The sequence below is a fragment of the Etheostoma cragini genome, chromosome 16 (assembly GCF_013103735.1).
Source record: "Etheostoma cragini isolate CJK2018 chromosome 16, CSU_Ecrag_1.0, whole genome shotgun sequence".
NCBI lineage: Eukaryota > Metazoa > Chordata > Actinopteri > Perciformes > Percidae > Etheostoma > Etheostoma cragini.
In genome coordinates, this window is record NC_048422.1 from 16,027,609 (window position 1) to 16,045,570 (window position 17,962).

The following is a 17,962-nucleotide window of genomic DNA, read 5'->3' on the forward strand; positions in this document are numbered from 1 at the left end:
AGTGCTTCATACAAAGACTGAAAACAGTAAAATAAACCATAAAGATAATCATAGCCACTATTTGTCACAGAAGTAAAGGCGGGACTAAAATAGAGATGTTTGGAGCAGTTTGGGAACAGTCTTATCTGTCGGAGATGGTAAGTCCCTTTGGGGTGGACTTTGGGCTTTTTCACTTTGTAAACCCATAATGTGGACAACAAAAATGCTGTATATAACATACAGGAAAGGGAAGAAAAACAAAATGCATAATATGAGCACTTTAAGATGTTTTTCTAAAAGCTTGCAACTGGCTGTCAGCTTTTACACTGGGAGGAAGGTTTTTTCCAAAGTTTGGGAGACATGGAAGCAAATACACCTCTTTTTTCAACCTGATCTCACAGAATTCTGTGATGGGCCTGCAGAAGACTTCCGGATATGAACAGGGATTAATGAAAAGTATGTGATGGGCCAAGGGAAAAATTTGGAGTGGGTGGGCTTACGGTTCCGTGACACGGGGGAAGAACAGTACGGATGTGTTTAGGAAAAGAAGAAAATGATTTTAGAAAACATTACACGCAGGACAGGATCCCCAGTCTCCAGGGTGAAAGTCCTGTGATGGAGCCATCCAACACCCTAACAACCCTCCTTATGTGGATTTTCGGGCTTTCATACTAGATAGATAGATAGATAGATAGAAGTTTTTCGTGGTGGCTACAAAGACTTTTCACACATTCCGTGACACCCCCACATAATGCAGCTTGTGATTATCATCACGGAATTTTGTGAGACCAAGCTGCTTTTTTAAACCTGTCAATGATAACAGCTATAGGTTGTATGTCTTGATCTTGCCTCTATTGTTCTTAACAAACATGCAGGTAATGGACTGGCCCTACAAATATTCATCAGCAATAGCAATGTTTCAGCATCAGATTACCCAAATAAAATGTGACCAACAATACGTTTAGGTAGTGTTTCATATTTCAGATGATTGAGAGTGTTAAACACAGTTGTAGCTCTGTTGTTGTTTCCAGCAACATGCAAAACAAGGTTAAATTTCATATCTAGAGAGAAAAAAAGTAATCTTTACATGTGGTTATAAAAAGCTTACAGATTAAACACCGCCAAAAATGTATTTTAACTTTAATATAACCATTTCTTTTTTTTTCCTTTTTTTTCCCGTGGCACAACAGAAAAATTCAATGGTTTTACAACACAACTCTTATCCAACATAATATGCTTTCTCTTGTCATCTCCCTTGTTGCTGTGCTCTTATCTAAAAATCGAGAGAATAAAATAAAAACATTCAAATGGAACATTTTTTATGTACGTACTTTTGTTAAATGGGGATGAACTTTATGTCTAACTGTATGTCTACCTCAGGTAAGTGTATGGCTTTAAGTTGTCTTGCAAATGTGCCTGGATGAAGAATGTTTACATTTTGCTCTTGGTGCTGAAAAGCTCCACAAATCAGCAGTCACAACATGTACATTTTGCAAAGCTGTACAAAATAGCATTGATTGTTAAATCTTCAGACCACAATATTGCACTCACGCACCAGGAGGTACTGCCTTGTGAAAAACACAGCTGGAATTTCAAACACGAGAAGAAGCGCTCCAAATGCAAGATTTTGCTTAGACTGGAGTCAATCTCAAATGACACATTCAATTAACGAACAGCAATAAGCATCAAGCCAAAAAAAAGGTATACGCACATTTGCACACGCACACATACATTCACCCACATATATATGTATATATATAACCAGCTGGCTTTTGTTACTTGACATGACTATCCATTACTGCCCTGCTGTGTGCCTTATGTGTCAAAACAATGACAGAGTGCCTCATAACTCACAAAGAGCAATGCAGATCTGCAGTGGGTTTGAAATGTAATAAAGAGTCTATAAGTGATGTGTTGACTACTTATTAACTAGGGCTATTTAATCCTTACAATGTATAAACATATTTTAATATTAAACTGTCCGTTAGGTCGGAAATGTTTTGCACATTAGCTGAAATAAAAGGATATCTGGTCTGCCCTTGTGTTATTTCATTATTCCTTTAAAAATGTTTTTCTCAGTAAAGAATGGCAGTTTCAGATATAACCTTTGATCCCTCAGAGTAAAATCAAGGCCTCTTTTTCACCAGTACATAGATTTAATATTTTTTTTTTCCTCTTTTTTAAGTTCTTTTTTGAAATGACAGACATGCTGGGACAAATATGATACAGTCTTTATAGTGGTTCCATTAATCTTCTTTATCTTTATCTGAAATGCTTTTAATCACTGCCTTTTTCCTTTATCTCTTTAAGAATTATGCTTACAAAGTTAATAATACATCAAAAGGCAGAAAAGGTCCAAAAATGAAAAAGAGAAAACTAAATGAACAATAGGATCCCCTCGTAGTTCATTTGTTGGGTGTTTCTGTTTGCTGTCCTTATGTTAATTACTTACTACAGTATGTTCAACAGAGTTTAGCAGTCAGGTGATCTGATTGTTTTAGTATCTCTGTGCTGTACATGTCCAAGGCATGATTTACTCGAATCATCTCGCTGTTGTTGAGCTTGAGCCTATGCTTTAGCATACAAGAGAAGAGGTCCAGCTGGGGTTTGCCAGGTGCAGATGGAGGGGCAAGGCGGTTAATCCGATCTCTAATGTCCAGTAACAGGAGCATAACAGATGAGGATGAGTAGAACTGAGTCCCTTGTGTGTATGACTGGTTAACCTGCTGCACAGCACTACGGAGCAGGTCGGCATTAAAGCGCAGGCTGTAGCCGAACACTTGGATGTCAGATATTTTTATGTAGATCTGCCGCTTGTTAGGGTCTCCGAGATCCACCGGACCCTGTCCTGTGTCATTGCGTAGGCCAGTTGGGATCTTAGCGCGGCTACGCAGGTAGATGTGCACCGTTTCAAAGAAGGTCTTCCACCGGTTTCCCAGCAGGAGAGTCCAGTTGAAGCACTGGGAGTTCTGCAGTCGAACTTTTTCCCAGCGGGGGTAACCGTGTTCCCCAAAGGGCATGCTCCAGCCTTCTGAGTGGCTACCACTGAATGGGTTGACATAAACAAAGAACATGGGGTCAATGCTGCTATTTCGCATCTGGCAGATCTTCATCGAAAGACCGATTATCATGTGAAGGTAGTCCATCCGGTTTTTGTTACTCTTGAGAGTCAGGGACATGCGCTTACGCCATCGAGGGTCAAAGAAGGTTTCTAGTCGGATCTCATTACTGATAAAAGTAGTGTGAATGTACAGTCGCGAATCCATTTTCTGTAACAGGTATTTCAGTTCAAGGTCCTGAAAGTCCAGATCAGTTTCAAAGCTAATGAACTGCTCGCTACGTTCTGAGTCTACATTCTGGGGCTCACAGCGACCACGGTACAACTTGTAGCCCTTGTTGCAGGAGCCACATTGTGAGATGTTCGCCAGGCTGCACATGGCACAGCTGTTGTTGCCACCTATGACACATGGGATGGGTCGCTGGCATAGAGTGACACCTGTGTGGCACACGCATGTCCTTTGGCTCTCCAAGAAGCTCCCCCAGAATCCGTTTTCATTGCAGTAGAGGAAGGACTGAACCCTGTTAAGCCACTGCATCACAGATCTAGAGAGAAACGAGAAGGAAAATCAGGAAAGAATCATTAACAGTGGTCAAATGGAACTGCCAAGTATTATCATATAAGCACTATTTTTTGCCCATTTACTACAAGTTGTGTATGCAATACAATACTGTTGACACGTTTTTCCATAGCATACTGTGGTGCTTCTGTGCATTTTTTAGATTTTCCAGAAGATAGTTCATTTATGTCAGTACATTTTGACAATCAACTTGAAAAGATGTAAACATGCTTTGACACCTAACACATTGGAAATCATGTTTGGATTTATTATGTTCAACTATCTTTTATTGTGTGGTAATTCACTTAAAAGCTTTATGAATAAATCCCTTCATTACGTCAACTGGGGTGCTTTACTGTATCTAAAGTAAGCTTCAAGACAGTTAACTTAACAATACTAAAATTAATGGACACCAATGGCGCAAAGGTATGAACACAGAACCATAAAATCGATAAAATGCTTTAAAAAATGGTTGGCAACAATCTGTACGTGAAATCCATCTAGTCAGAATAGTCGGGAATAGAATAAGTCCTTCCCTTCATGTTGGGGGGTGCATTATTTCCCTAGGTGGAAGGCATTACTTGCTATTCTTATCTTATCTCTTCTTTTTCCCTCAGGCATCTTTCCTTGTCATCTTGACAGCTATGGAACTCATTTTCTGACTGTAGGAGGTGAATTCTGAATCCTAATTTTTCAAGACGAGGGCTGGTCAAGGTTAACTTGACATGTTAATGAAGCTAAGACTTAACTATGATAAATGACAATGCATTCTCAGCAGGCCAGAAAGCCCCCAAGCTATATCCAAAATGAGCCCTAAACAAATCACCTATAGAGGACAATGAGAGCACATTGTTTGATTCTACTAACTTTGGCTTGAAATTGAGGATGAGAGAAATTTGAAGCATACTCAGTAGCAATGATGTGTACCTTATTCCCCCCACGAAAAAACACTTTTACAAAACAACGTTAAGAAATTCTATGGTAAATGAATGGCTAGAATTGAATTCTATGACATCTGTAAATTGTTGTGTTTGTGTCCATCACTGCTTTTAATGTAAAGACATTTCAATATCACCATTCCGCTGTTACATACATTCCTCAAAAATCCATAACCCTTCATTGATTCTATTTTCCTCCATAGCGGGATGTAAGATGTGAGACAAACACCCATTTTAATTGATGAACTCTCTGAGAGGTTAAATGACCATGCTTCCCACCCTCATGTACCCATGAGATGAGAGATCTCTATATTTTGGGGCTGGAAAAAAAGATTTTTTTGCCCAACAGCAATCAACTACAGCCAGTAGTAGGATCTGCCTCTGCATGTTTTCAACCCACCCGTAGGGGGTTAGCCTGTCGTCTTTACAAAAAGATTTCCGAAGCAAAACAAACGTCGGCCATCTTGAATCTTCATTAAACTGGCTTTTTTCTTTTCCGCAGAAAACCTTTAAAAACAATAAAGTGCATTCAAACTAACGCACGTGTACCACCAGGAGAGAGGGTTTTCATGACGCATCATCAGACGGGAGGTTGCCGTATTGGAGATACTCTGCATCAAAACAATGCACAGGCACTGAAGTAGAACCCGAACATTGTCAGGGAAAATGGTTAATTATTGCCGTGTTTAAGGTTGTATCAATAGGTCAGACCGAGAAAAAACATTTGGAATATTATTGACTTCCAAAAGTTATTCAAAACCAGGGAGAAGAATGCCAGAAGTTGTCAGATGAATCGAGGCGCTTGTGATTGGCAAAGCTCAAACTCACTCAGATAGTGTACAGTGTAAATAGCAAACTGGGGCTCTTTGAAATGAAAAAAATTAAAACGATTGAGAGGCACTCGGCTACACCTTGAGTATTGCAATGATGTCATACAGTTAAGGTTAGGTTGAAAAATATCGTTATTGCATTACTTACTTTGGCTTTAACAACACAACAGTTGTTAGTGAACAACTCCTGGGATGCACCTATGGATGTATTAAGAGCATGCGCCTTGCAAATCCGCCCTTATAGTAGCAATCCCCCATGGAACAAGCACGCCTGCTTTTAAAGGTAATGTGAGATAGTGCTCTGATTGGTTTATTTCACGTTACACCTATGAGTAATGTAGCTATTTCAGACAAACCCAGTTTAGATTTGTGTCGAGCGCAATATTCATTTATCCCGCCGGTATAATAGCAACAGCGCCTGAGATCCGCCCACAAAGCTACTTGCGTTTGGCGTTTGATACTTGCATTTCACATTGTAAAAAAAAACCTTTGTGTTTCTTTCTAGAGAGCCACAAACAGAGATCACAAGTAGATCAATGGAATCCCTTAATAGAACGGAGAGGGGATAACCCTATCTGAAAAAACTGCAGGGTAAAGTAAAGAACTGAATGTTGTTGGGCAGAGAGTAATTTCATTAAAATAATACACTTAGGGGCCAATGCAAACCTTAACAACCACAACTTTTTATGTATCAATGTTTTCATAAAGCCCGTCAGATTCAGAGAAATAACCCAAAGCCATGTGGTTAAGGCATTATCTTATCAGCATTCAGTAAGATCTTGTCTGGGTGTCAATGGGATTTTTTTTTATATAGAGGAGAATCTTGTATGATGAATACTTAGACCAGTATACAAAGGATCTAACTAATGTGGTCTTGTAAAACTCGTATACTGTTATAACTCTTATACACTCAAGAAAAACTCCCAAGAAGTGATGAATCCTTGTGATAGAGTTCTGAAGGATTTCCTTTCATATAAAAGGATTTAAAGGTGTCATTTTCCTCCCAGAGATTAAGGTAATCTGGATATAGCCATTTCAATAATTGAATACATTTAAAGCTTGCCAATTTGTTCCCTTTCAAAAGACGATAGCATTCTGTCTGGAGAGGATGTATTCTTTTTATATTAAAACTAGTGTAGAAAAAAGCTGATTAGCACTGATCTCATTTTAATATTTTTGTCTTTAGTTTGGTTTCTTTGTAGGGTTGAGCGGCTAACCACCATCACGACGGAGAGCCACCATTGCGATGCCACTCCCCACTCTTGTGTTGGACTGGAAATTGTTCTGCATCGGTCTTAAACTAGCAAAGACATTTACATTGCAATTACGTTGCAATACAAGAAAGGGCCCCTTAAGTGGAAGCTACTTTTTTTTTTTTTCTTAGCGTATCACAAGTGGCAAGGTCATGCTCTTGAGCAGTCTTGAGCGAGAGAAAAAAGGCGTTATCGATAGTTGCCTATTGTAAATCCAGATCCAAATTCTATGAGTATAGGCATAGCCCTGGGTTTATCCCTTCGCGCATGCGCAGTCGTGAAGATTTTCTTTCCCGCCCTGGGATCCAGGACGGGCCTCAACTACGTCCGCTGTTACTTTAAATATAAACAGCGGACTCGTTGTTCTTCACCCAAACCTCAGCTTTTTCTTTACCTAATGTTCTAGGAGCAGGTGGCTCGGACCTTACTCCTATACTCATACAATCTAGAGTTACAATACGTAACTATCGTTCTATTTCGATTAGGCTTCGCATTCTAAGGACTACGCTACTGGGTTAGAGCTTAGCTAATGTAGTCAATGCCACCTGCGGCACAGGTCCAACAAGCTGAACATTTTCCCAACAACAATGTACAGAGGCTTAATCAGATTCATTCTTCTGATAAAGCCGGCCATGCTAATGACATGGCCTGAAAAGTTCATAAGGTTTGCAGTCTGATGGCAGTAGTCCAATGAGTAAATGGGAATTGTGCGTGACTGACTCTTTAAGGGACGCCTGAGGGAGGACTGTATGTGGCCGAAAAATCACGCATGCAACGGAGTGACATGATTATCTCCGGGCATGTAACACAAACACAAAACTGCGTCTCACAAAAAATATTCATAAAACTGGATGGGACTGCAGCAGCATGCACTAGGTGTGCGTGAGATTGGTAACAACCGGGCGTCCGCTTTTTGTCCTCATCCCACGAAGCAATACGCGTCGTTGATTGTGGACAGATCTGAACAGGACATGGAAGGTTCAGACATTTCAGAAGCCCAGGAGGCTGCCGTCCCCTCTAATGTAGAGGCAGGACGCAGACGTTTCTTGTCGCCTAACCTGCTTAACGCTTCACCAGGGGATGGGAAAAAACTGTCCTCTCACCATAGCCCTCGTGCCAGGATGAGATGGCAAAATTGCTATCCCCCAGAGTTTGTAGATACATCAACATGAGAGGTAGGGGACACAATGTGGAATCCGCATCTCTCTCTGTGCACCAGCGCTGGAAGGCAGACCAGCGCCCTGCGTAACATGCTGTGGTAGAAGGGGCCCTGGAGCCCCGGATGGTGCGCACCACGGCAGGGGCAAGCCTAATCTCTGTGGCGTTCCCGCCCAGCAACCAGCCCCACAGCCTCTGGGTTATCACCGGGGGATGACACCAGCAGCTGAACGAGGGTCGGGAACAAGAACGCGCTTGTGCGCTCCGGTGCCACCAGAACAACTGACAGATTCTCCTCCTGGATGCGCTACAGGAGGCAAGGGATCAGAGGGGCTGGAGGAAAAGCATATAGAAGGGTTTTGGGCCAGATGCGAGCCCCGGTGGAAATTCTTGAGCTTGTCTTCATACTACGTAATTGAAGAAAACATGGGAGACGAACAACGGGTCCGCAGTGTATTTATACAGTAACTACGGATTTAGTTGAGGCCCGTGTTGGATGCAAGGGCGGGAAAGAAAATCTTTACAACTGTGCATGCGCCAAGGGATAAACCGGGGATAAAACCAGCAGCATAGCCCTTAGAAGGTCACGCCTATACAAAATAGAACGTGGAATTATTATTACACTTTTCTTTTTTGTGGACACTACTGTGTGCATACATCAATAAGTAAGTCTGATGTCCTGTGGGTATGGGACAATGTTATGTAGGATTTATGAACCTCGTTGGCAACAGTAGGCTAATTCAAAAGGGTGCTATTTTTGTGTGGGAGCCAATTTTGCGCACCTGTTCCTGTGCGCTGAAAGAGTTAAGTTTTGTTGATTGAATCCATTTTCAGTGCAAATATAACCAATAATGTAGTTTAATCTCAGTAATGATGGTATATTAGGTTACAACTGTCGCTCTGTTGAAGGCGAACGTTCCACTGTATTGTCATTACACAGATAACAAACATATGATTGAGTAAAGACAGCACCGTAAGTGAATGTGTGTCAAGTTGTTCTTTACTGCCCCTACCAGCAGGTGGCAGCATAGCCACGTAATCCTGTCTATTTGCAGAGGGCATTTTAATGTATGTCTGACAGTTTCTATGTTAACTGTTGGGCCATACTAGTAGAACAAGATAATAAAAGTGCCTCCCACCTAACGATGATATCATTGTCCATCGCTTTTTATTTTTATACTGCCAATTTAGGAGACATTGCCCAATCCTACTTTTTTGACTTTTTGCAGTTTGCGCAAGTGTTCTGTAAGATAACGTGTCTCTGAATATGTACTTTGAGAGCCCTTCTATTGTTATTGTCAATATGGCTTTTGATCTACTCAGCAGTAATTTAACTGATACAGAGTACCACGCCTTTGTTGTATATTTACTTTTATTAATTTGCTTTTCTTTGCAACATGACATAACAGCATGTGACAGAGTCCAAAAGCTTCTGGGTCATGCCAAATGTGTAAGAGTTGGCAAACCTCAAATAAAAGCTATCCTCATTTTTGTTTTATTCTTTGGCTTCAGCTTTTCTGACCTGTGTATTTTTTTAATGTATTTTCTTGTATTCTTGCCATAAATCTGTGTGGTCTTTCCAACACTGCAATCCATCTGATCGTGTTTCTCACTGGCTTCCCTATGTGTTTGTTCCATTGCAGACTTGATGTGTGGCTTGCATGGAGCAGCTATTTCTAGAGGTTGTTTGCTTATGAGCACTAGTGTGCTGATGTCTGCTTTTGCCTCTTCCCCTAGAGATGAGACGTCTTAATCTCCTGGCGCAGGCACTGTATTTGTGATTTTTACATCACTTTCCATTGCCACTCTGTAGTATTGCAGTGTCTTTAGAGAAATGAGTGTATCATGTTAGTTTCCTCCAGCTTGTGTTTTTTGTCCATTCCAGTATGAATATAAAAAGCTCTACCAAGCATAGATGTGCCGGTATATTGGTTTCACTGTATCGAAGCAAAACAGTCTGATGGTAACACCGCCAACAATTTCAATCCCCCACTAATAATATCCCTATTTCTACACCATGAACACACCACAGCACCCCTGCCTTCTTTCACAGTTTGATTTTGATTAGCCCTAAGGCAGGAAGGGCAGTCACAGCAGGGCCAGCTAACCAGGCTCCACATACAGTATGTCTAGCTCTGAGCTCTAGCTACTCTGGCCATTACTTTCTACGTTTCCATTAGAAAGTCAACCTACTAAAGCACAAAAAGTTAATGATTGCATGCATTTTCCATGACTGACAAAAAGGAAACATGCTGCTTCAAATTACTTCTTCCTCACAGGTGAGCCTCACCTGTGTCTGATTTTGGCCAAATAAATGTTACTTCATTAACCCCCTTAAAAAATCTGAATGTGTATGAAAAAACATGAGGCACTGTACAAATAATCTACACATTCAATATGCTGCATTTACTGCTATAAAATATGTATTTCTTACACAAGATTACATGTCTTCCCCAATAAGCTATTTGAGTGCATCAAGCAGCTACTTTTATGTTTGCCCAATTCATTTTTACAGCATTAGCTTGGCTTAGACTTGCCATAGAAAATTAAATGAAAATACATCAGAATGGATGCTGTTTGTTTTAATGAATTTGAGCACACTTTGGGTTTGTAATGGGGTATCAAAACACAACTGTGTAGGTGACATAATTCATAGCTCCTTCCTATGTTGGAGCAAGGAAAAGAAAAAAGAACATCAGAACAGGACAATTAAAGAAAACAGAAAAAAAGACTAATGGATGGTATTTAAATGGTATTAAAAGTGTACTGAGCCCTCAAAAGGTCACCAGAGAAATTTTATTTCTGTAATTGTTTTGTGTTACCTCTGATCCATAGAGAAAGGCTGAGCTGTATTATGATATAGTCTTATGTATTATGTAGTGTGTTTGTGGCTGTAGCAAAGGCAGTGCCCTGGTTTTTATGATCATGGCTGTGACAATTTATAATGGGTGCGACACTAATGGAAGGGTTATGTTTCTATAGTATCTTTAGAGCATTAGTCTAAAGTGGCTGTGTATCATATTTGTAACTAGACAGGGTCGACACACTAACTTTTCTTTGGATCAAGGGGAATGCAAACAATATTGCGGGGGAACCCAAATGTAGTTCATAAAAATAAATTCCACCATGACCTTTTCGGGAGCTCCGAATGAGAGAAAGCAAAACCCTTGATGATTTTGTGGGATGATATATTAAGTAAAAAACCTAAATGCAACAATGTGGTAACAATATGTTTAAGCAAACACTTTCAAATTAATACAAATTAGGGAAAAGTAATTTATCACATGGAAGACACACATATTTGTAAATATGCTTGACTTGACATGAATAATTGAAGCTAATACATAGCCTGGATGCAAATGATTTGGCTAGGAGTGAAGCTACTTCATATCTGTCACTATTAATTATTTATACCAAAGACAAACTGCTATGTTTATTATACTTGAAGCAAGCCGCTATACTCATTACAGGAAATGCAATTGCAAATCCAATATAGTTCAGCTATAAAGTTTCCACACAGTTATTGCAGTGAGTGTTCACAACATGAATTTACGATGCTTGTAATGAATGGATGCCTTGTGGTAAGGTAAACCTAGAAAAATTATAAGGTGGAGATATGCAATTGTAATTATGGCCAGCCAACAATGCATCTGAGCCTGTCTTTCATTAGCTGATTTAAATACGTTTATTGACTGTCCTTTTGCAATGTGCAATGGTGAAGGGGCGGCATTTAAAAGTAACAATCTTTTTGGGATAAGTCTAACTTGTTAATATAAGTTTAATTCATAATAATTGCAATTAGTAATAAGTAACTTCCCCTTCCCCTACTTTGCATCCATAATTTAATTAAACTAAAAGTGCACTAGGACTGGCATAATATGAATGCTTACAGGCTGCATGTAAGAATTATGAAATAAAATGAAACTAAAGAGGAGCTGGTTCATTAAGAATGCATCACTCTACTGTGTCATAGTGTCAGTCAGTACATTATCTCTACTCTATCAGTACCTCTATTCTGAACTTAGCTATGACTGTATATTTGTTCACAATCACATTTATGCATGCTCTAATAGTGTGTGCATGATAAATATGCTTTATTAAGCGACTAATAGGCCCCTCAAGTGAGATAGACTGTACAAAACAGTGAGTTTTAAGCTCACCTCCATGAACTATCTTTCTTAGCAAAGTTCTCTAGGCAACAAAGCATTACAAAAGCTTTTTTCCCCCCGCTTTTTTCTTACCTTTCCAGTACATTGCAAAAGACTGTACGAGCCACTTGCAGTGCAACAGTACAGCTACAGCCTTCCTTAGAAAGTCGCAGGCCTCTCAGAAAGTATTAGGTTCTAATTTCTATTGCATATGTAGTCTAAATTCTAATACTACAGTTTTCTTATTAGTTTAAATAAATCTGGGGGGTGATTTCACCTACCAATAGTACTACATCATCTCTTTCATATTGGTTACTCTTATAAGATTTAAAGGTTAAGTGAGAAAGAGAGTACAGTTCCCAGAGGAGCCACTTGTTGTCTACTTGTTGATCTGACACAGAGTTGCATAGTGTCAAAAACGTGTTCCTGGTGGGGTAATCTGTGATCAAAGTGATCACTGGCATTTCCAAATGCATAGCTCAGGGGAATTCTCCCGGGAGAGAACCTTGGATGGTGTTTAAACCACTGGAGATGTCAATGAACATGATTCTACAGCGCCTGTCCAAATATGCACAGAGTAGCAGGTGGCTGACAGCATCATCCTCCCCATTGTGGACCTGATGTATGAACTGGAGGGGATCTAAACAGTCTCTCACAAGGGATCTGGTGTGCTGTCGTTTAGAACCCTGGTGTGCCCATTCTTGGCCACTGGGGCCAGGCAGGATGTTTTTCATATCATCATCAGTACCCTCTGCAGCTTTACTGACAGGTTGAGGATGTGCTGGAAGGCCTCCCTAAGGTGGTTGGCACACACCTTGAAAACACTTGGGCTGATGGTTTATGGGCCTTCAGCTTTACTTCAATTCACTCATCCTCTGATCAGCTGTTATAGGCTGCCCAGAGGAGAAATGAGGGTTTTAGTCCCTGTTGGCAACAGGGGCACGCTTCTTGAATCAGGGACAAAGAAAGAGATCTTAATGGGACTAAACACTTGCATAGTGCAAATAATGTGATGAAGAATATTTGATAAAAACAAAGTTATAACAACAAGTTACAATAGAGTTACATAGTATTACAATAATTGTTATTTTTCATTAGACAATAACATAAAAATAATAAGTTGATGAGATTTGGGATAAAATAAAACAAAAAATATGTGTACAACAGATTATAGTTAAAGCAATAAATTAAACTATGAAAGTATGGCATATATGCAAAGTGCACACATACGCACACAGATGTGACAAAAACAAATAAGTCGTCCATCAGATGCAAAGCTGTCTCATACAAGCAAGAAAATAAAGACGCTGCTCTTATTTATTTCCAGTGCCATCAGGCACTCTTGATGCATACTCCATAGAAGAGGAAGCGCATAGTGCGGCTCTTTGATAACACTTCAGAACAAACCTTTGCCAACTCTCACAAACAAATGTGAGTGTGCTCCTTTTCTGTCACTGACAGCTGACACCTGCTCATTTTCAGACCACTTAAATTAATATTTTACGGATTCTGTTTCCATTTATATGGCGACATCCCCTACACAGAATGGTTTTAGGTGTGTTTCATGTGGCACCTGGGAACTTTGCATATTCTGCATAGTGTTTTCTACCATTTGCTACAGCGGATGGAGAAATTCCTGGCATTTCAGGCAGTGCTGACACCATGGCACATCCGCAGCAAGGCTCTTAAGCTGCCACTGCAGTGGGTGGTGACAGATGTGTGCAATGACCTTTCAAGAAAACTCCCACAGCTACATTTTCTTTTCAGATTGCAATGTGAAATACAAGAGTGAGCAAGAGTGCTTTGGGTGCAAGCCTCAGCACTAAGTTGACTTGATGGACAGAAAAAACAGAGCCATTAAGTTGAAATGTATAATGAATGACATCCTTACTGTGCATGTTTCAAGAAGCAACAATCAAAATAAAACCTCCACATCATCTCAGAGGAGAAATTTCCCTAGAAGATGTGGAACTCCTCGGTGGGATACAGTTTCACATCTTCTTTTTTTGCTCTTGGAAAAGCAAATATCCAAAGATATCAACGGCAAAAACCGAACCTTTGCTTTATGTTGCTGAGCAAATCCACATCTACAGTATTTTCCATCACAATGTGGAGGTCATATTTCCACCCACCTCTCCCTAGGCATCTGGTGGTTGGGGTTGTGGTGACAACGAATGCTGAGGCCAAAGAGCTTGCGGGCGGTGCGTTGGATCTTGAGCCGCTGGATCTCCAGGGAACTCTGAAGGAGCCTGTAGCGGGCCTGAAGGTCCCAGTCGCTGCCCCACAGGAGATGAACACTGCTGATGGGCAGGAAGTGAGTGGCGGGCAACCTCTTCAGAAAGGACTTGAACTCGTCTGGATGACAGAGAGGGATGGAGTGAGAGGGCAGATTGCAAAACAAAGAGATAAGGAGTGGAGAGAGAGTGTGGTGGTGTGAAAGAAAAGTAAGAATACAATCAATTAATTTCACTTAATATGGATCTTCTTGTATTGCACTTCTTTTTTGGCATTTTTAGGCCTTTATTGCTGATAGGACAGCTTAGACTTGAAAGTGGAGAGAGAGGGGGAATGACATGCAGCAAAGGGAAACAGGTCAGAACCGAACCCATGGCTGCTGCATTGCCACAGCATATCAGCGTGCTCTACCAGGTGAGCTGCCCCGGCGCCCTTGTATTGTACTTCTAAGTCTAAATGTTAAGAACATCTAAAGTAAAGATAAGCACTTTATTTTAATGTACAAACTTTTACAAAACTAAGCAACACACAGAAGCAGCAGAGAAGTTACACTGACATTACCATAGCAGGTATAAAAGTCTCTGGAATTTGTCTAACTTTGGTCATATAACAAGGTTGTTGTTTAGTAAATCAGACAATGATGCTGCACAGCACTATATTGTACCTTTTTTAACAGGCTTATTTTCTACCAAAAAATGTTCTGCACTGGTACTTGGCTGAAAAAACATATTTCAAAGGGGGTACATTATTGAAAAAAGGTTTAAGAACCGCTGGTCTAGATGATGCAAAGCTACACACAATCTAATGCACTTTATGTATAAAACCCGGTTGCTCAATGATACTTGTTCGGGAGAAAAAAGATAACAGAGAATGCAGAAATTCTCCACATTCAAACTTTAAAAAGAAAACATCCCCATCCTCAAGACATGCAAAGACCTGCACAGTAATTAAGCCAGTATCCTCCTCCAGACCTCTCCAAGACAGTTTAACTACATTAACCACAGAGTTGAGAGCTCTTTTTCAGACACAGCCGAGAAATGTCAGAACTTCCTCCACTCTCCTCCCAGGCATGTCAGAGCTCCCTTCCCCCTTTCCTTCAAAGAAAGCCAGATTCTTTCTCATCCCCTGTTTCAAGCTTGCCATATCCCTCCATCCAGTTTTAAGAGATGTCAGGCGCATCCCTCTCCCTTCTCCTAGAAAAGATGGGTGTCCCCCAGCATCCATTCAAAATTGTCGGATTTCCTCATAAAAAAAAAAACATTATCATGTCATGCCAGTTCAACAGTTGCCAAGTCCTTTCAAACAGGCTTCAAAGCCATCAAAGATCTTTTCTTCGATACAGCTTTCAAAGAGTCCACATAGGCCCTTGAATGACCCTTATCTCAAGTAACCCAGCACCTTCTCTAGAGATTACAACTTTCACAATGTAAGCCCACTTTACCTCATGTGCCGTTACATCTCGTTTCTTTGGCCCAGGACATGAAATCACAAAGATTTCATTTTATCAATCTAATATTATCATATTTATCTAAGGTTTCCAAACCTTAAGTTGCCATTGAGATATCTGATGTAGCTGTACCAAGAATAATGCTACATTTAAGAAATGTATGCAAGATCTGCAGAATCAACTAAACTAGCTGGTATTATTGTAGTAGCTAGTTGATTTGGGATCAAAAGCCGTGTGTCCTTTAGGATTTTCTTCAGCAGTTTGGAGAAAGGATTAAGTTAAGAGTTAACAGAAAGTTTTCTGATCCCCTGTGGGAATTGCATTTTGCATTAAGGGCCAATTAAACATTTATATAAATCCTTTTTATTTTGGCCTCCTTGTATACTTTTCACCACCTCTTCACGGACTTGCTGCACTCACTGACCTTCACGACTCACATCAACTTTCTTCTATGGTACATACATATATTTATCTGCGGCTGACAGGTTTTATTGGGACACTTTCATGTCGTATAAATAATAGATAAAGATGGTGACTTGCTTTGTAACAACTGGGCACTGGCTGTGCATTTTCTCTGTGGCCAATGTTTTATCGCACCCATTTGGGGCTGCATTTGCATTTAATGAAAACAAAGAAATTTGTATGGGAGAGATTATGGCGTGTGCCATGACATTGAAGCATTTGACATTTGAAACTTGTCTTTTTTGCAGTGATTCATTCCTTACACACAAAAAAAACAAAATTATTATTTGTAATTGCCTTACAAAGATGGCCCATGTAAGTATTTTCTAATCTCTAAAGCAAACATCAGTCTTTTGCCTATCCACTGACCGTTTGTAGCACTATGGAGGTTTCACACTACTTTCTGCTGTGACGTAAGAAACCCTTCTATTCTATCAGGTACTTACAGTAATCTCGCAATTTATTTTTTTTCAAAGCTAATTTAAAAACACATTTCATAATCTGGCGGCAGTTAGACAAGAAATTCTAGGTCGCCAAATTATTAAATGTGTTTTTAAATTAGCTATCAAAAAAAAAAGATTACCTTAATTACCTGAGTTCTGCATGTGTGCCCATTATTGATATGCACTTGAAGATTATTTCCTTGCTAAATTGTAAACATCCCTATACAGCTTTATCATGAATACAAAATTGCAAAGTATACACTATTTTCATTGTTGTCATCGTAAATTAAAATTGGATGAATTTCTATCTTACCAGAGTTCTCAAAGTCTTTATAGGAAGATGCCCAGGACTCAGACATTCCCAACAGGGTGTTCTCCATGATCTGGATGTCGGTGATGGGACAGTTGCATTGGGGATACTCCTCGGCGCACTGACAGATGCATTGGTTGTTACTGCACACGTACTCCCCCTCTCCATTGCACATGATATAGCTCAGGGCTGACTGGACAAATTTCTCCTGCAGGTATTCTGGAAAAATGACCTGAAGACCTGAAACAGATAAATGGGAGGTTTTAACGAAACAGAATGTGTTTGACTATTACACAATACAACTCAGAAAGAAAACGCATTCCAATCCTTTTTCAGTTTTCTTTGCGTTGGAAATTGGTAAAGCAATTGAAAAAAGAAAAGAAATCTGAACTGTGCAGCCTTGATGCTTTTTATAACATGTAAGTGCGCTGAAGAACACAGTTTTCATCATTTTGTAATTAAATGTGTAGTTTTGTTCAGAGTAAGAACTGAAATGGAAAAACGACAGTCACCATTACTGTGTCAACGCATAATACCCATACTGCATGGAATCTCACAGACATAGCAAACACATACTGTATGTGACACAACGTTACCAGAATGGTAAAAAGCGGCGGTGAAATGACTTCCCTTCCAGGATTGCTTTGTGTTAAAAGCATTAATATATTTTTCTGAAGGATCTGCTTCAGAGCTCGACTATATTCAACTTGAGCTGTCTATGCTGTGGCGGGTCACTCATGTGACATTGGATAACAGTGATTGATGCCTGCACGCTTGTGCCATGTTGGTTTATTTATCAAGCAATCTGTTTCCCTTTGGTAGCATTTTTTGTATCATATGCTTTACTGTGTGCAATAAGTGTTATCATTTGCTAGTGGTTTGCATACTTAACTTTGCAGCATTCTGTTAATTGTATGCTAATGACAACAGATGAATCTGTAATCTAAAGGCCAATTTGAGGATGAAGCTACAAATACCCCTTCACTCTCACCACTGCTAAGGTATTTATAATTTTTAGACTCCAAGCCAATCCATATCTCACCCTAGGGATCGCATAGAAACAAAACTTGAACATCTAACAGTAAAGCCTTTCTCTTCAGTCCGGGCTTGGGGAAAATAAATCACTAGCTCTACAATCCACT

The 17,962-nt window shown here is 40.0% G+C and overlaps 1 protein-coding gene across 1 annotated transcript in view; it reads right to left on the reverse strand.

Moving 5' to 3' along the window:
• Nucleotides 1-1,134: 1,134 nt before the first annotated feature.
• The window catches only part of brinp1 (bone morphogenetic protein/retinoic acid inducible neural-specific 1), a 106,215-nt gene continuing 89,387 nt past the window's right edge, over nt 1,135-17,962 (reverse strand). The window contains exons 6-8 of the mRNA XM_034896350.1: nt 16,824-17,060; nt 14,056-14,278; nt 1,135-3,582 (exon numbers count right to left, since the gene is read on the reverse strand). Of these exons, the coding sequence (XP_034752241.1) occupies nt 2,442-3,582; nt 14,056-14,278; nt 16,824-17,060 (1,601 nt within the window). The 3' untranslated portion in view covers nt 1,135-2,441. The remainder of the gene's footprint in view (nt 3,583-14,055; nt 14,279-16,823; nt 17,061-17,962) is intronic.